At 46.0% G+C, this 20,139-nt stretch overlaps 1 protein-coding gene across 4 annotated transcripts in view; it reads left to right on the forward strand.

Moving 5' to 3' along the window:
• DNAH6 (dynein axonemal heavy chain 6) overlaps positions 1–20,139 on the forward strand; it is a 448,872-nt gene that overhangs the window by 168,144 nt on the left and 260,589 nt on the right. For all 4 annotated transcript variants that reach the window (XM_075607019.1, XM_075606995.1, XM_075607010.1 and 1 more), the window contains 3 exons: positions 15,544–15,657; positions 17,205–17,330; positions 19,260–19,415. In XM_075607019.1, coding sequence (XP_075463134.1) covers positions 15,544–15,657; positions 17,205–17,330; positions 19,260–19,415 — 396 coding nt within the window. The remainder of the gene's footprint in view (positions 1–15,543; positions 15,658–17,204; positions 17,331–19,259; positions 19,416–20,139) is intronic.

Below are 20,139 nucleotides of genomic sequence, written 5' to 3' on the forward strand. Positions count from 1 at the left end.
ACCTTTTACGGGCAGAGGATCGTAATGTGATTGAACAGATACAACATTGGCTTAATGATAGGCAATAGAGTGTGACAGTAAATAATCATCTGTAACCCCTGTATACAAGAATCACCCCACCCTGACTGTATTTGTGATCTCTGATATGTTTGGGTTAGCAAGCTTGATTGTTAATTGTGTTAATTGTCCAGCCTATAACAGGCAGATTTATTGGGGGTAGGTCATGTGACTGTTTAGATGTATACATTTCAAAGCAGTCAAGGGAAGCATAGCAGAGTTTAGCATAGCATCTTAAGAGTGTATATCTTAAAGTGAGAATCTTTAAGGGAATATGTAGTTGGATAGGGGACTGGATCCTTCTGCAAATTCTTGTACACAAGGCAGCAAACAGTGAGCTCATCTGACCACACTATTATCCCACGCTTCTTAGCCTGCACAATTAACTCCCCTCACACGTTTATATACTGCAGTCTCTCTCAACACTTGTCTGCACACAACTTCCTCTTCTATCCCTCAACCCCTGAACAGACCTTAGCATAGCCAAATGCAGCACACTCTCAGTGGCAGGCAAAAGCCATAGACCTGCTGTCTGCTCAATGCGCACACTAACTGGACTTACCATGGCTTCAGGCAAAGTTACCTACTTTTGTTATAATATACCTGCTTCTTACCTCGTCTGTTATTTACTGTGGCCTCATGGAAATGTTACTCTCTCTATCCAATACAAACGCCTCCCTCCTGGCCCACACCCAATATTATCATACAACCTGGACTACTCAAAAGCCTTTCATTATCTACTGAATGGTGATGAAAACCAGTACACCAACCATAACTCATTCTAATAGCAAACATCGAAATCTTACAGCCTAAAAACAATTAATCACAGTTTTATTTATACTGTTAACTCTATTTAACAGGGGATATTGAACTCAACTCAGGCCCTCCTTTTACAACTTTGTCCCACACTCCACAAGAATGCCATTTTCAAATTCCAAAAAGGGCTAACTGTTGCCCATATAAATATCCATAGCCTGTTGCCCAAATTGGATCAACTAAAGGCATAGTGCCTTATGCATAAATCCAAAGCCATCATTCTCATAAAAACATGGCAATCTCCTAAAACCCTTGATGCAAATATCACCAGGAGGGATACTCCATTTCCAGGAAAGATAGGTCAAATAGAGGAGGAGGAGCGTATTTTATATTGAAGACACCTTTCCATTTACGCTGCTAAATTGCCCCCCAAGCCCACCCTCTTTTGAAATCCTAGTTGGCAAAATTTGCCTTTCCTTCTCTATGCCCATTCTTATTGCTGGCATCAACCGTCCCAGTACAATCCCTGACAGATATCAATCAGTTTTTTTGCTCAATTTCCTCTTTGAATTGGAAATGTGAGCTGTTAGTTCTTGGGGATTTCAACTTCAATTGGCTTGACCCTAAAAATAACAAAATCCTGACACAACTCAAGTCACTAAACCTAACCCAACTAATTTCCCACCCCACACATACATACCTTAAATCTCACAACTATTCATTGCTAGACTAGATTCTATCCTCTAGTCCCAACAGAATTGAATCCTCTGGTATCTTACCTGACATTTTCAGTGACCATGCAATAGTGTACTGTGTAAGGAAAATCAGATCACCCCAAACAAGCCCTAAAGTTCTACTCACTAGAACATTTAGAAATTTTACTCGCAACAGTTTTTGGCTGATCTTACCAACTGCCCTTGGTACAGAATCGACTTGCTACCTGACCCCGATTGTATGCTTGATTATTTCCAAACAGAGTTCTTAAAATTCTGTGATACGCATGCTTCACTACGCAGTATAAAAGTATGGGGAGCCCACCTTCCATGGGTTACAATCAACCATATTGTGCTTTACCATTTTTGGGATGCCTTGTGGAAATGCTACAATTTAACTGGCACTAGCAAGGATCTTAATAACTACAGATGCCTCTGAAATACATGTACAAAGCAAACAAGACTAGCAAAATACCAATATTACTCTGACAATCTTCACCAGAATACATCAAATCCAGTAAAATTCTGGAAGTTTATCGACAATATTTTACAGCCTTCTAGCCATCAACAATCATCTAATATCAAAAAGGATGACATTAGTCTGACAAATCCCACTGACATTGCAAACGCATTGAATGAATACTTTGTGGGTGTGCTACTTCCCTATTAGCTATGCGCAACCCAAACTACAAACATGAAGCTCAATCTGGGAAAACACCTATAGAAACACCTATAGCCCCACCCTCTCCGAACACTGCTGTTGTTATTTGCAAACCCAGAAACACAGGTTTGTAGATAATGAGTAGTTTATTGCCTGTACAGCATAAAGTATGATCATACACGAAAGTTGTCCATTAGCGACTCTGCCAAGGGAGGGCCCTAGCAGGTCTTATATACACATTAATATTTTTTTGTTTAACATGTGTTACTAGGCAAAATATAATGACATCACACAATGCACTCCCTGAACACGAGGGGATAAGCATCTTCTAAACCAGGGGAGCGCAAACTTTTAGAGCTGTGCCCCCCTGCCTGCTCCCCCTCGCTTTCACGCCCCCTCACCTTGTTTGGCGTCGTCAAATGACACTGCGGGGTCACGTGATGTCACGTGACCCCGTTGCCATGGAGATGGACGTGTGACTTTGCATGACACCGGGGTGTTATTTTATGCTGCGTTGCCATAGCAACGCGTCTTACCAGCTCTTCAGAATCCCAGTTAGTGAGTTGCAGAGGCCTCACGTGATGTCTGTTACGCCGGTGCTGCCCGCAGACCAGACCCGTTCCTTTCACTGAGGTGAGGAACGTATAGAAGCACGCACCCGCAGCAAAGGGAGCGTGTCCGGAGTGTGGTGATTTTGGAGTTGCCAGGCCAGGTGTATTTAGCTAGCAATACTTGCCGGTACCGGTGTAGAAATGCCGTTGTCGTTGCCGTTAGCCAAAGTCTGGGATTGGAGAATTCCGGAAGGTCGTTGTCCAAGCAGGGGTCTAGAGCCAGAGAGAGACGTCCGCCAAGCCAAGTCGTAACCTGAGAGAATGAGAGAGAAAACGCCAGAGTAGTAATCCAAGTGAAAACTATGTCGAGCAATGAGTAAGAGGAAGAACTGGCATTATAAAGTGTGACTGGCCAATCAGAGGTGGGGGCAGGCCTGGAGGACTGCGTGGAGCTATCCTGGATAGGTCCCCTTGATTGGCAGGCAGGTGAGGACTCTTGTCTTGGTAGGAGGTCCTCTTAGTGTGTGCTGGAGGCGGGTCTTCACTGCAAGAGCAGTGAATAAATTAACCTCACCCGGCGCGCGCTGTTCAGGCGCGCGGCTGGAGAACACGGCGGCCGCATGCGGGACTGCAGACCCCGCGGGCATCCGAGGACGCAGAGCACGGCGGGGAACCCCCAGGACCGCCGAAGGTGAGTGACGCCAGCGAGAGGCGCGCGCCATGGTAGCGGGAGTAACCGCAGGAGAAGGGAGAGCAGGGCGCGGATGCCGCGATCCCTGAATCCTCACAGTACCCCCCCCTTCAGGATCGGCCTCAGGAAGATCCTTCCATGGTTTTGATGGAAACTTCTTACGAAAGCGTTTGAGGAGTCCTGGAGCATGAATATCTTTCAGGGGTACCCATGACCTCTCTTCGGGTCCAAAACCTCTCCAGTGGACCAAGAAGTGGACTTTACCTGTTGAAAGACAGGAATCCAGTAGAGCCTGTATTTCATACTCTTCGTTACCCTGTACCATCACAGGATCTGGTTTAGAAGTGTGATCCGGAAAGAGGCTACTGGAGATAAAAGGTTTGAGAAGTGAGGTGTGAAAGACATTCGGAATTCTCATGCTTTGAGGAAGTTGGAGTCGAAAAGAAACCGGATTAACCTGCTCCAAAATGGAAAAAGGACCCAGGAACCTAGGAGCCAATTTGAGGGAAGGCGTTTTGAGACGGATGTTCTTGGATGATAGCCAAACCTTGTCCCCGGGTCTGTATTCGGGTGCCGGACGACGGTGACGATCAGCCTGATTTTTAGATGTCAAGGAAGCCTTTTGTAATGCAGATTGTATTCTGGACCAAGAGTCTTGTAGGAGAGCAATATGTTCGTCCACGGCTGGTACCCCAGAGGATTCTTTAGTAATAGGTAGGCGAGCCGGATGGAATCCGTAGTTGATAAAGAAGGGGGTCTCGTGAGTGGACTCATTCCTGGAAGAATTGAATGCGTACTCAGCCCAGGTAAGTAATTCTGCCCAGTCATCCTGAGAATTAGAGACGAAGCACCTTAAGTATTTCTCGAGGGATTGATTAACCCTCTCGGTCTGTCCGTTAGATTGAGGGTGATATCCAGAAGAAAAGGAAGACAAGATACCTAGTCTCTTGGTGAAATTTCTCCAGAACTTGGAGACGAACTGGGAACCCCGATCGGACACGATGGATGTGGGAATCCCATGAATCCGGAAAATCTCTTTGGCAAAAATATCCGCAAGGGCGGGTGAGGAGGGTAATCCTTTGAGAGGGATAAAGTGTGCCATCTTGGAAAACCGATCCACTACCACAAGAATGGTATTCATGCCATTCGACCTAGGCAACTCCACAATAAAATCCATCGAAATGTGGGTAAGAGAAGAGAAGACCCTGAGGTTTCTGACGAGGAATCTTGTTACGCGCACATACCGGACAGGACCGTGTAAATTCCAGAATGGTTTTAACCATATTGGGCCACAAAAAGGTACGACGGATGAGGTCCAAGGTTTTCTTGAATCCAGGATGCCCTGCCGAACGGACGGCGTGTCCCCAGTCCAGTATTTCAGGGATAAATTGGGGTTCCACATACAAAGAGTCTTTAGGAACCACAAGACCGGACGGGAGGTTCTCTTGAGACTTGATGATCCTCTCCAGATTCTTGAATGCCACAGCTGCTAAGATTCTTTGTTTAGGGAGGATGGACTCAGTGGTTTTCTCTGATCTCTCTTCAGAAGAGTATTGCCGGGAGAGAGCATCCGCTTTGACGTTCTTAGTGCCGGGAATGTATGAGAGAACAAAATTGAATCTAGAGAAAAATAACGACCAGCGAGCTTGGCGAGGACCTAAGCGACGGGCATTCTCAATGTACAATAAGTTCTTATGGTCCGTAAGGATGGTGAATGGCTCTTTTGACCCCTCCAGAAGATGTCTCCATTCTTGAAGAGCCATTTTGACGGCCAAAAGTTCCCTATTGCCCACGTCATAATTCCTCTCTGCCGATGAAAATCTTTTGGAGAAAAACCCGCAAGGATGAAGTTTATCCTGGGAAGAAAATTTCTGCGACAGAACCGCCCCAGCCCCACAGTCCGAAGCGTCAACCTCTAAGGTGAAGGGGAAATTCGTGTTAGGGTGTCGAAGGATGGGAGCAGAGACAAAAGTTTGTTTCAGTGTCTCGAATGCCATGACAGCTTCTGGAGACCAAGATGAAGGGTCTGCACCTTTTTTGGTCAGTGCCGTGATAGGAGCGACAATGGTAGAAAAGTTGCGGATAAACTTCCGGTAATAATTAGAAAAACCCAAAAACCGTTGAACCGATTTGAGGGAATTGGGTTGTGGCCAATCCACGACGGCCTTTAACTTCTCTGGGTCCATGGCCAAACCTTTGTTGGAGATTATGTATCCGAGAAAAGAAGTGGTAGACTGATGAAAAATGCATTTCTCCATTTTAGCAAACAACCGGTTCTCGCGGAGGCGTGAAAGCACAAACTTCGTATGGATGATATGATCCTGTAAGTTTTGAGAAAAAATAAGGATGTCATCCAGGTATACAATGACAAATATATTAAGAACGTCTCGAAAGATGTCATTGATGAAGTCCTGAAAAACTGCCGGTGCGTTGCATAACCCGAAGGGCATCACTAGATATTCGTAGTGTCCGCTACGGGTGTTGAAGGCAGTCTTCCATTCATCGCCCTCCCGGATGCGGATGAGGTTGTATGCCCCACGGAGATCCAGTTTAGTAAAGAGATTGGCCCCCTGAAGTCTATCAAAGAGTTCGGAGATGAGTGGGAGTGGATAACGATTCTTCACCGTGATATGGTTCAGACCCCGGTAATCAATACATGGTCTGAGAGTACCATCTTTCTTTTTGACAAAGAAGAATCCAGCCCCCGCAGGAGAATTGGAATGACGTATGAAGCCCCGCTTAAGATTCTCACGAATATATTCGTCCATAGCTTTGGTCTCGGGCAACGAGAGAGGATAAGATTTGGCTTTAGGCAAGGTATAACCAGGTACCAGATCAATCGGACAATCGTAGGAACGATGAGGAGGTAGAAGTTCAGACTGAGCCTTGCTGAAAACGTCCAAGAATTCGGCGTATGGAGAAGGTAACTCCCTCAGAGAACTTGATGTATTGGCTAATAGAAAGGATGGTTGTATGATAGAGGAAAAAGGTTTCTCTGACCTTGACCTCCAGTTAATAGGGTTAGGAGAAACCCAATCGATGAGTGGATTATGCTTCTGTAACCAGGGCAAGCCAAGCATGATAGGTGTTCCTGGGGCATGAATAACATCAAAACCCAGAGTCTCTTTGTGAGAATGAGTAGAAAGGGTGATAGGTCCGGTCTCTAAGGAGATATAAGCCGGGGTGAGAGGTCGATTATCAATCCCGACCAAGGCAACGGGAGAGTCCTTCCTGGAAAGCGGAATTTGATTTTGCTCAGAAAAGGTTTGATCTATGAAATTCCCTCCTGCGCCGGAATCGATAAATGCAGCAGTGGAGGTGCGGAAAGTCGGTCCTGAAAGGGAGACGGGAATAGTCAATCTTTTGGGAAGTTCCCTTCTGGGAGGGGGACAAGGAGATTTAGTACCCAGAGAGCACCCCTTCGTACTCACTGGGCTTAGTCGTTTCCCGGAGATGGAGGATGGTTACGGGTACGCTGCTCAGAAGCTCCGCAATGATGGCACGATTCCCCAGTAGAGCGAAGTTGTCGTGACGGTACCCGAGGTTGCTGAACTCCAAGTTGCATCGGCTCTGGAGCCTCCAGCGCCGGTAACGGGGATACGACGGGTCTCTGGTTAGTAGAGAACCTGGAAAAGGAAGCACGGAAAGGCGTAGCCCGGGGAAGCTGACGCTGAGCGCGGCGTACCTGAAGGCGCTGATCCATACGAGTAGCCAGGGTGATGAGATCCTCCAGTAACTCTGGCCTGGTGTGGGAAGCAAGTTCATCCTTCAGAGACTCCGATAGACCTTTCCAGAAGACGGCGACTAAAGCCTCCTGACCCCAATGAGTCTCAGCTGCTATAGTTCTGAATTCCAAGGCGTATTGACCCACAGGCCGACGTCCCTGTGTAAGCTCTAGCAGGGTATCAGAAGCAGTCTCTTGACGTGCGGGGATAACAAAAACCTGTTGAAAGTCCCGTCTGAAGGCAGCGTAATCGCGGGTAATATCAGGGCGTAGTTCCCAGATCGGAGAGGCCCATGCCAGTGCATTACCTGTGAGCAGACTATATACGTAGGCTACCTTTTTCCGGCCAGTAGCATACAACTGGGGAGCCATCTCGAACTGGATCTCGCACTGGTTGAGAAAGCCACGACAGGCGTGTGGATCCCCTGCGTAGGGCCTTGGAGCCGGAATCTTCGGAACTGAAAATGAAGTGGAAGATAAGTCAGGCTGCGCCGGGGTGCAGCCGCAGGCGGAGCCTGTAAAGGGCGGTCCGATACCTGTTGGGAGAGGAGAGCCACTTGATCCGTTAAGGCCTGTATTTGTTGGTACATGGCCGTCATCATAGAGTCCACAGTCTGGTCTGCGTCGTGTGGGCTCGACATAATGTTACGCCGGTGCTGCCCGCAGACCAGACCCGTTCCTTTCACTGAGGTGAGGAACATATAGAAGCACGCACCCGCAGCAAAGGGAGTGTGTCCGGAGTGTGGTGATTTTGGCGTTGCCAGGCCAGGTGTATTTAGCTAGCAATACTTGCCGGTACCGGTGTAGAAATGCCGTTGTCGTTGCCGTTAGCCAAAGTCTGGGATTGGAGAATTCCGGAAGGTCGTTGTCCAAGCAGGGGTCTAGAGCCAGAGAGAGACGTCCGCCAAGCCAAGTCGTAACCTGAGAGAATGAGAGAGAAAACGCCAGAGTAGTAATCCAAGTGAAAACTATGTCGAGCAATGAGTAAGAGGAAGAACTGGCATTATAAAGTGTGACTGGCCAATCAGAGGTGGGGGCAGGCCTGGAGGACTGCGTGGAGCTATCCTGGATAGGCAGGCAGGTGAGGACTCTTGTCTTGGTAGGAGGTCCTCTTAGTGTGTGCTGGAGGCGGGTCTTCACTGCAAGAGCAGTGAATAAATTAACCTCACCCGGCGCGCGCTGTTCAGGCGCGCGGCTGGAGAACACGGCGGCCGCATGCGTTACTGCAGACCCCGCGGGCATCCGAGGACGCAGAGCACGGCGGGGAACCCCCAGGACCGCCGAAGGTGAGTGACGCCAGCGAGAGGCGCGTGCCATGGTAGCGGGAGTAACCGCAGGAGAAGGGAGAGCAGGGCGCGGATGCCGCGATCCCTGAATCCTCACAATGTCCCGGCATTTAATTTAAATGCCTCAGGGAAGAGCGGAAAGCCTCTGCAACCGCCCGCCCCACCCCAAACAAATCCAGTGCCCACCACTTTGAACACCTCTGTTCTAACCCAATCAAGTTACAGGTCATCTTATCTATCCCAGACTGGCTCCAAAGATCAATTCATCTACCCAAAACTGTTTTTTTTTTCAGCTGTCCAAAACACTTGAGTGTTTGAGCAACAAGGCACAGTCCATATCCTCCCTCTGGAGCAAAGTTAATTCTTGCAACAACACGCATACTAAAATATAACAAAGAAAAAGACATTCCAAAGACAAGATTGATTCCGAACACTGCTAACAATTTTCTCTCCATAGACCCACCCAATCCATTTCAATAATATGTCCATTCCAAAATTATTATTTCAATACTGCCCACAATTTTCAATTTGTCTCGGTATCTGAAGAAATTACACAACCACACCTCTAATTGAAACTAAGCAGCCAATATGGACCTGACCTACTGCAATCAAAGTTCCTATGACTCGTGCCCCAGTCATTGCCATACCACTTGCTTCCTTAATTAACTCTATTGTGTCTGCAGGCCATATCCCTAAGACCAGTAAAACTATCAGAGTTGTCCCAATCTTTCAGTGGGGACAAAAACAGTCTCCAACTACAGGCCAATCTCTCTTCTCCCAATACTATCCAAAATCATGGAAAAATGTGTCCACTCCCAATTATGCAAGATAAATTTCCTTAGCAAACCCTAATCTGGAGTTCGCCCAAAGAACTCAACAGTAACTACCCTCCTAAGTTTTTGCAATGAGATCCAGAGTGGAATTTAACTGGGACAACTTACTGGTGCAATATTCCTAGATTTTGATACTGCTAAACAAACTTTGGTGCTTTGGAATAGGGAAAAATGCTTTAAACTGGTTTCATTCAAGACATATCTTGTAGATCCAAACATGTGTCTATCTCAGGCTTTAACTCCAACCCCTTGGATATCACTTGAGGTGTTCCGCAAGGTTCTGTTCTGGGGCCCCTACTCTTTTCAGTGTTCAGCAATGATCTATCTACAGCTTGTAAGGGAGCTTCAATAAACATGTATGCGGATTACGCAATCTTATATGCACACAGCCCAAGCCTCTCTGAACAAGCTGTTTAAAAACACTGACATGACTGTAACAATGGTATTTGGGAACAAGGCTAAATTTCTAAAGCTACCAATGATGGAGCTATAGATCAGAACCAACTCTAATACCATCCTAGCTCCTATCACTAGTTTTAAATATCTGAGCATATTGTTTGACTCCCATTTAATATTTGGGTTGCACATTGATACCCTAACATCCAAATACTATACTAAACTAGATGTACTTTATAGGAGTAAATCCTACCTAAGCAAAGTGCATCACACAGCTGATACTAATGCCAATTATAGACTATGGGGACATATAGTATGTGGTACAGCACCCCAAACTCACCTTGGCAAACTAGACACCCTCTACTACTCAATATGCTGTTTAGTCCTCCAATGTAACTACAATACTCCACTGCAAAATGGTCAAAGAACTAGATTGGCAATCCTTTGAGTCTAGGTGCAAAGTTAATTTTTCTTGTCTTGCCTTCAAATACTTTCTGGGCAAGCGACCCGCCTATCTGAACAAGCTCCTCACCCCTACCACACACAGTATTTATCACCTGAGATCTGACTCCAAAAGACTGTTCATGGTCCCAAGGTTCAACATAGAATCCGGCCGCTACTCTTACCATGTGTCACGGGAGAGCAGGCACTTTACACCTTTTTAACCAGGATCATTCACTGAGCAAAACAAGGTAATGAAATAAATTGTAGTGTATTCACACAAATTCACTTACACACTATGATAAACAAAATACAGATGAAAGACACACTTACTGGGGGTCTGGGGTCGAAAAGTAGACTTTCCTAGGTGCAAGGAATTCTAAATAAGAGTTTTATCCTGACCGGGACTTAGCCCAGAATCTCCTGGTTCCCAAATCAGCGTGAAGTTCCACACGCCACCGCTCCCTTCTCTTCTGAGAACTTGGAATTTTCTTGACCACGAGCTACCGGTGATCCTCTGGAACCAAAATCTACATCAAATCCCAGCCGCGACCGCTACGTTCGATTTTGAGAACTTGGTCGCAAAAATCGGGACTTAGAATCAGGCAGGCTTTTCTGGCTTGAAATCGAAGCCGGTTGCTCTGCTTTTCGCGCAAGGGCAACTTTGAAAAGCTCGCCCGCGCTCTTGCTACTGGGAATCTCTATTCTCATTGGCTCAGACATTCTTTATAGCAGAGGTGCGCAAACTGGGTGGTGCGCCCCCTTGGGGGGGCGCAAGATTATGTAGGGGGGGCGCAGGCTGCGTGCGGGGAAACCTGGGGATGGGCAGAGTTGTGCACGGGCGGCCAGAAGCTCTCTGCAGAGGCTGCTTCCAGTTCTCTGCTGTGTCTGCCTGCAGAGGGGGTGGGGCCTGCAGAGGTGGCGGGGCCTGCAGAGGGGGCGGGACCTTGCTGCGGGGTCTTCCCTGCACACAGACAAGCCCTCCTCCTCATGTCTGTTACCCGCCCGTTTTCAGCAGCACATGGGGGGGACCTGAGCAGGCTTAATTACTCCCTCCCCCCACCCACCAGGTGTGTGTGTATATATGTATGTATATTTGTGTGTGTGTGTGTGTGTGTGTGTATATATATATATGTGTGTGTGTGTGTGTGTGTATATATATATATGTGTGTGTGTGTGTGTGTGTGTGTGTGTATATATGTGTGTGTGTATATATGTGTGTGTGTGTATATGTAACGGGTATTCCCCCACCCAATCGCAGATCGAGTGTGGGTGCGGAGAACCTAATGTTACCAGGTGTGGTTCTTTACCTGTTAGGCGCACAGTAGGGCTGAGCTTCCTCCACTGGGAACCTGAGGCAAGTATAATATGAGTAACCTCGTACTCGGTGCAGCGCCTCCACCTGCGATGGCTCCCACCAGAGGGGGAGTGGTTCCTCGCAGGACAATATATATCACTCAACACACAGTATGGAAAACAACCAATACCTTTACTAGTGCAACCGTACTCATGCATAGAATCAACAGGTGTCCCTCCCTAGAGGAGACACTAACTACTGCATCTCGCAGGATGCTACCCCCTTCACCAGGTGATCCCACCCCGTGTCCAGTAACCCCACACAATATGTCTCCCACGCTTCAAGTGAGATAGATATGTGTGACTGCGCAGCCACTGGTCCTGTGTGAATCTAATATAGTATCGTTGGTGCACTTGGTGTGGGTTACCTGCCGAGCATTCCAGTGCCCGGGCGTGCCAAGGAGCTTCGCAAAGGATCCGATGGCGGATGAATACAGGAACTACCATCCGGGGCGATCCCACCCGGATGGCTGCTGCAGCAAAAGCAAAGGTCTGAGCCCAAACCTCTTGATGGACGTGCCGTGTCCGCTGGGTCCCTAACTGCTCTGAATAGTAAGGGGCAGGGTCCCTAACCTGGGGCCTGTCCCTGACACAACTCACACTACTGGGTGGCTCAGGGCTATCTCGGGCCTCGGGGGCTGCTGGCCTAGTGCAGGGAGTCACTGACTCCTGCACCCTACCTCCTTCCCCTGGCTGCTCCTGGCGCTGACTGACCCTCTCCTCAAAACCCCGCGAAATGTATCTATTTTCCCTGCAGGGCAATCCTCCAGCCCTATTGGCTACTCGGGGGCACCTGGTGCCTTTCCCCCTTAACCTCCTGGGAATTGTAGTCCCATGCAGGCTATTCCTACATTGGGGCCGCGTGTGCGATTCTACTGTGCATGCGCAACTCCCTAAGGGCCGCCGCAACTCCTTAGCCTGATCCACGCATACGCGATCAACCACAATGGCGGCCCCCGCTAGCCGGGTACGCCGCCGAGCCTCGCAACACTCCCTGCTCCGGCCCCCACCTTTGGAAACTGCCGGCGGGTCCGTCGCTGGCTCCGGCGGCACCCGCGACTGTGCTGATCCAAAGGAGGGGGTCTCTGGGAGCCGCTGGGGACCAGGGCTACACTTATATATATACTGCAGTGTGTGGTGTGTGGTGTGTGTGTGTGCTGTGCCTGTTGGTTGTCTGTCTGAGTGTGTGTGGGTGTTGTGATTGAGTGTTGTGTGTGTTGGTTGTGATTATGTGAGTGTTGGTTGTGTGTGTGTGTGCTGTGCCTGTTGGTTGTGCCCTCCTTACGGTGTCTGCCCTACAATAGCGCTGTGTTCCTGCTCTCCTCCGCTGGAAACCTGCTTCACTGCGATCCTCTGCAAGTGAGAGGGTAGGCTGCCACTATATCAATCATACTATGAATGTACAGAAATAATAAAAAAAAAAGTGTTAACACTTCCCCGCTCGTGCTTGCAAAAGTATGCAGGACACCCTGCGCTCATGCTTGGAGAGTTGATGTCACTGCTCTCCGCGGCAGCGTGGACGCAGCCTAATTTTGCAAGAGCGAGCTGTTGAAGTATGTAAGTATTTAGGCTGCGCTTATAGTGCCGGCGATGCGACGTCGCCCGAAAACAAATGCATTGTCGCCGCCGCCTCGTGCGCTTATAGTAAGCGTGACGTGGCAACGCAATTTTTTGAAGCCGGCAATACACTGGCGACACACTTTATTCGAGCTCGGCTAGTCCCACGAATTCGGGTATACCCGGGTGTATTGAGGTTTGTGACTGTTTTCTGCCCGAGTGCATTGAGGTATTTTCCAGGCAGGGATTGAAGCATTTTATTCCCGCTGGCTGCAATACTGCACAGTATATATATATATACTGCATTACAATTCATGAATTTATGCCATCTGGTAGACACGCGAAGCATTGCAGCCTATTAAATCCTAATCATTATCATTTAACAGATCAGCCGCCCGTCAGCCAGGCATGAACCCAGGCTGGGAAGGCAAACGCAACGGGGCTTGTCAGAGGTGAGGAGCGGCGCATTCCAGGTATCTGCCAGGTACATACTGGGTATTTGCTCGAATAAAGTGTGTCGGTGCAGTATTAGATATTTCAGGGGCTGTCGCCTCATGTGACAGCCTCTGAACCAATCAATGGCCTGGTCGCCCACGCCGCCGCCGCAAAGCGAAATACAACTTTTGCTAGCGTCGCGGGCACTTGTGCGGCCTTAGACATATTTGTATTTACATTGTATACCGTTTAATAAAGGTTTTTTTTTATGTGATTTTGATTACATCAGGCAGGGGGGGCCCGAGAAATTTCATGGATTGAAAAGGGGGGCTCGGCATAAAAAGTTTGCTCACCCCTGCTTTATAGTATTCTGAGTTTCATTCATGAAACTCAGCAGCCAATCATTGCGTGGGAACATTCTCAGCAGCCAATCAGAGCCAAGCAGGTATGAAAAGCCGGGTCAGCGGGAAATATAAAATTGCTATCTCAATGCCACCCGCTGGGTCAAGCTCCACTGGGTCTGGCAGAGCAAATGGCAGCCCGGATGACTGCCATTGTTCCCTTGACCTGGGTACTTGAGCCCTTCCCTAATACCCAAATGGCTTTCACACCTTTGGCATCTCTGGCTACTTTGAACTCCGATGTCCAGCAGACTTACTGGCGTCTATGGGTTAGCCCCGGCAGTCTGTTTGGGCATCGGTTCCGAATGTCCCAGCACATTACAGTACACAACAGTACATTACAGTATTAACACAGTATTAATAAAATATAGTTTAATACATTCCTAAGTCTCTGTGTATGGGGAATAGAATCGAAAGATGTACTTTTATTCCTATCAGTCTTTATTCCCCACACACTATCTTTTGAACTTAGCCTGGACTCTGAGAGTCCCCTCACAACCTTATATACTGTACGGTCGGAGCACCCACAAACCCAATACAGGATCTGGGCTACCTGGACACTAACTGGGGTACCCCCCTTAACCTTGGGATCCCCTCAGCTACAGGGACACTTATTCATCCCTGTGCCCCATTGACCTTTCTGGGCTATGCTGAAGCAGGAAACCCTAGCGGTGAGTCGCGCTAGTGTTTTCAAGGGGAGATATTGCTGGGACAATGTGCCTACATGTATCCAAGAATCGGGCATGATTCCCGGGTACATTTTTAGGGGAACCGACAACTCCGGAACCCAACTACCTAGGCACATTCTGACAACAATTCCTCTGCAAAATCCCCCTTGAAACTCATGCCCTAGCAATCCCTGCTCACTGGCATGCCCAGAAAGGGAAAAACACATCAAATACTTTATTGACGCAAAGTACAGTTGAAGCATACAATTGTACTGGGCTCAAGAGCTAACTCTCTTGAACCCTTATACTCGGATCAGGGGTATCCAAATACAGGCTTAACCTTTATTTGAGAGCCTGGTTACCCCCTACCATCACACCATGCACCTCACAACTGGAACAATCTACCTGAGACTCTACAAGCCGCCACCAGTCTAAATCCTTTCAAAATTAAAGCGGTCTCACATTTTAATCTGGTCTATAACTGTTACATACGCCTATAACCTATATTACCTTTAACTGTTCATGCAATGTTTTTAAATATAATGTATAACCCTGTTTATTTAATGTAACCATGTATTGTCATCATAACTCTGCCCAGGACATACTTGAAAACGAGAGGTAACTCTCAATGTATTACTTCCTGGTAAAACATTTGATAAATAAATAGAATTCAAATTGAGTAGTTAAAGCGGTCAATGGAATGCCACAGGAATTCTAGAATGTGAAGTCATACTGTTAAACTGGGGAGAGGAATGTTCAAAGGAAATAAAATATAGTCTTTATACAAAGAGTTGTGGACCTATGTAACAGTTTTGCAGCTGATGTGGTAGAAGTTACAACAGTACAGTGATTAAAAGCTACTGAAGTGAGACATAATGGTACCCTGAATGGGAAAAAAGGCCAGGTAGCACATTGCGCATTAGGTTTAAGAGCAGGTAGACAAATGTGAAGACTAGGTGGGTCAAGCAGTCCTTATCTGCAGTGAACTTAGTATGTTTCCATTTTTTTTCTACGTAGGTTGTATTGACAATTTCTCAGCTTATGTGGTGCAGGGATCTCACTCATTGCCTTGAAGGGAAGGTTCAGGACAACTTGAATTCTGTGTCAGAGTTTGAAAAAGTGAACTTTGAGGTAAGTCTATCTGAACATATCTTGCCGCAGAGAATGCCTGTCTGGTGTAAGATTTACTCAAATGTAAAAAAACTGGGCTGAATTCATTGTACAGAATATTAGCTCTGGTCATTATGTACAGTATGCTAGGAGATAGTGGTGAAAACCAGAGTTGTAGGCCTGTCTGAGACATGAGAATGTGCTCACAAGTGATATTTTTATTTGCTAAATGCTATGTGGTGGAGGGTTTTTGTCAATTTGTTACCCACCATAACTTATTTAATGTACAGTGGCGGCCGAGCTGAGTCTCATTCGGCCGCCACCGCAATGCACGGGAAGACGTGGTTTGGACCGCTGCGTGCTGTCACTGATGCGCGGTCACGCGGTACAGGGTGCGTGCGCGCGTGCCCAGGGCTCCCCGAAGGTGGGAGGGGGGATGTGGGGGATGTGGGGGATGTGGGAAGGCAGAGGGGGACCCGGAGAACCAGGTCGCGAGGGGAGAGGAAGATCGAGGAAGATCCGGCAGGAGCGCGGCCAAGTTCAGCGCCAGCCAGAAAACAGCCGCGGGACAAGACGGGTGAGTTTTAGACTCAGATGCGCCGCAGCAGTATGGTTGAAACCTATCGCAGCTTCATATTGCAAAGACAGTATAACCAGCCTCACCCTGATGAGACCCAAAAGGTTGAAATAGCTGCCTGTGAGTAGGGTTACTGGCTATGCACTTCTTTAACACAGGCTGTGCTGAAAGGCTGTGTAATGCGATAGGCATACGCTTATATTGGTCCATGTTAAAATGGATTTGAAGCAAAAGGTGACACTTTGTGCTCATGTGCATGTCATTTCCCAGAATCCCTGGCTGCAGTGGAAGCATTGTATGCTAAGAGATAATGGGGAAAGGCAGGGTTGCAGACTTGTATGAGATGTGAATGTGCTCACAAGTTATATTTTTATTTGCTGTATACCGTAGCAAATCAAAATCAATTTGTACCTAACGGCATAATGGTTTTGTAGACCTGGAGAAGCGAGTGTAGTACAAAATGCATGCACTACCATCAGCAGTTCTATACAAATGACCAATACACATGTAAGTCAGAAATGTAAAACATTTCCAAAATCATGCGCTCATTTACTAAATTATATTAGTTACATACAGTAGTTACATAGTAAATGAGGTTGAAAAACGACATATGTCCATCAAGTTCAACCTATTGTATGCTAAATTTAGATAATAGATTCTTTATCCTATATTTGTACTTCCAGTATATTAATCCAGAGGAAGGCAAACAAAACCACAGTGAAATATCATCTAATGATATCTCATAAGGGGAACAATAAATACCCTCTTGACTCCAAATGTTGGCAATCAGATTTCTTCCTGTATCAACATGCTTCACATGTTTACTTATTTGGTATATTAGCACTAGTTTTTTTTTATACTGGAGTGACATAACATTATAAGCAGCTAACTGTGTTCAGTAAATTACCCCATCATTTCTCAACATTTTCAGGGACTTGTAGGTGCTACTACCAACAAAACGAAGTTCAACTGTTTTTCTTTTTACTTATAGAGATTGAATGCTTTAGCTGCACTGGTCCGTGGTCAACTTCCTACATTGCACAGAAATATCATAACTTCTTTAATAACAATTGACGTGCATGCAAGGGACATTGTCAGTGATCTTGTAAAGGACAAGGTAATCCAACGTTTAGCACATCAGGACTATTATGTCAGTCTTTATATTTTCTAAGCTTTTTCCTTCAACTGAATATTTATAAGATTGCCCATTTGGGAAACTTCTAGCAGCGTGATGTATATTTTTTCAGATTTATTTGCACTGGTATTTGGAAACTTTTCTAGCATTCTCTAAATTCTTCAATATATCTATCTATCTATCTATCTATCTATATATATATATATATATATATATATATATCGTGTGACAGGATGGTCGTGGTAAGTGAGGAGACAACACGTCTTTTCCGGTGAAATAATGCTGATGGGTTTATTTGTCCAAAAACGGTAACTAAACAATGGGTACACTGTCCCTTTAAAATTGAAACGAAACAAAAATCCTAACCCCGGTCGGGGTACTAGCTAAACAAAAGTGCAGGCTAACTATCTGGCTGGCTAGCTAACCTATTCCAGCCCAATAAAGTACAGCAAACGCAGTTGGCTCCTTACCTGGGAGCTTTATTCTTCCCTCTTGGGACAGGATCGCTTTGGGCAGCTTGTGTCTGTCTTAACACTTCCTCTGTCTTCCCTCTATGCCTCAGAGAGAGAGACTGCCGCCCCAGAGGTATTTCCTCTTCCTGTTTTAAAGCAGGTGAAGGAGCTTAATTCAAATCACCTGTGGTCTGCTTGACAAGCTGAGTTAACCCCTCGTTTACTGGATAGCATGCATACTGCCATCTCCTATTCACATACACGGAGTCAATGACCCTGTCACAATATATATATATATATATATATATATATATATACACACACACACATACACACACACACACACACACACACACACACACACACACACACGGTATCCCACAAATAGCACTCTGGTGTTAGAGAAAAGTATAAATGTATTACTACAACATTGCACAAAAATAATTAGAATATAATTAAAACAGTCTCTCAAACCCATCACAAAAATCAAGACCTAGCTAGACACCCTATGTTTATGGTAAACTGGGTGAGGTTGACATAACTAATACATGTAAAACAGCTATGTGTAACAGCTGCCCTCCTGTCTTCGTACTCTCCTGGACCCTCCACACATGCGTCTGACCCTTGCAGACATCAGTACTCCAGCTGCTCCTTCAGCCCCGTGATGTCCTTACCGGTTAAGTATTCAGCCACTACGCAGCTATTTTGATTTGTAGGGCATGGTTGGTGCCTTTGTCACATGCTTCTCAGTGAGATTCAGAGACTGTGAGCACTATTCCTCACTATTGCTGGACTTATTGTTCCTCTGTCTGCCAGGGAGGATTCTTACAATGATTTCCTGTGTGTATACTGTACATTACACCTTGCTAGTACGTATATGTGTAGAATTGTTGCCTAGGGTGTGTTACTGCCCAGGTCAGGGGTGTCTTATTCCACCTGTGATTTTCTGTGGCCGGCCGGTCATGGCGGTGTGAGGCTGATTGCATGCCTCACTCCCCTGCTGTTACACATACTGTAGGTGCTTCACATGTATTAGTTATGTCATCATCCGCCAGTTTACCATAAACATAGGGTGTCTAGCTAGGTCTTGATTTTTGTGAGGGGTTCATGAGACTGTTTTAATTATATTTTAATTTAATTATTTTTGTTGCATTAATAAATGTATACATTTCTCTAACACCAGAGTGCTATTTGTGGAACACCCTTCTCTTCTGCTTGCATATTTTTCCATCCCCAGCATCGTCAGAAGCTTTATTATATAGGTAATTTTTTTCTGATTGTGATACAATTTATTTGCAGTGTCTGTACCAGGTACTCTCTTCGTATATGTATGTGTGTATATATACATACACACACACGCACGCACGCACGCACGCACGCACGTACACACACACACGCACGCACGTACACACACACACACACACACACACACACACATAATGCTTTTTTTTACATTTAGGTTACCAGCATTGACAGTTTTGAGTGGCAAAGACAACTGCGTTATTATTGGGACATAGATCTCGACAACTGTGTAGCCCGTATGGCCTTATCTCAATATACATATGCATATGAATATCTTGGTGCATGCCCTCGACTGGTGATAACCCCACTTACGGTAAGAACTTGTAATTAATACTTAAGTGATTCTCTTAGAGCATGCGAGGTATAATTTTGTCTCTCTGTTAATTTCTGGTTGTGTAATAGCTAATAAATGTATCACGCTTGCATACTGTTCTTTCAGTTTCAGTTATTTAAAAATGATGTGTCAGTAAGATTTTCCAACTGTTACAAGATCAAGTGAGCAAGAACCAAACAATTTCTATGCTAATTAATTAAGTACAAATAGCCGTTTTAGTCCAGTTGCGATAGTACTTCAGTATTAGGTGATACCTTTTTTTATGTGGACTAACAATTGAAATTTTAGGACAAGCTTTCGAGAGCTCTCTTCCTCAGGTAACATAATACTGATTTACAAAGATTCCATGAATTTAATACAGATGTAAAAAAACAAGATAATAATCTAAGATAGGAATTATGGAGAATTATTTCACAGGGGATGTTAAATAAACAGACAGGACAATAAATGGATGAATTGGTTACTGAGAAATTTGGAGAGCATGTAAGACAATACATCCATCAGCAGTGTGAAGGGGGTGTACAGCGGGGTTTGAAATTAAAATTAACAAAGATGTACGGAGAAACTTTTAAAACAATTCTGAGCTATGCTAATTAAGCAAGGATATTCTGTGATTTTTGTTGTCAAATGGCGCCTGATTTTTCCCATTGCTCATAGTTGATGTTTACAGCACGTATTGGTACAATAACAGAATTGACAGCAA

Source organism: Ascaphus truei, chromosome 1, assembly GCF_040206685.1.
Source record: "Ascaphus truei isolate aAscTru1 chromosome 1, aAscTru1.hap1, whole genome shotgun sequence".
In the NCBI taxonomy this organism is placed as follows: Eukaryota; Metazoa; Chordata; class Amphibia; order Anura; family Ascaphidae; genus Ascaphus; species Ascaphus truei.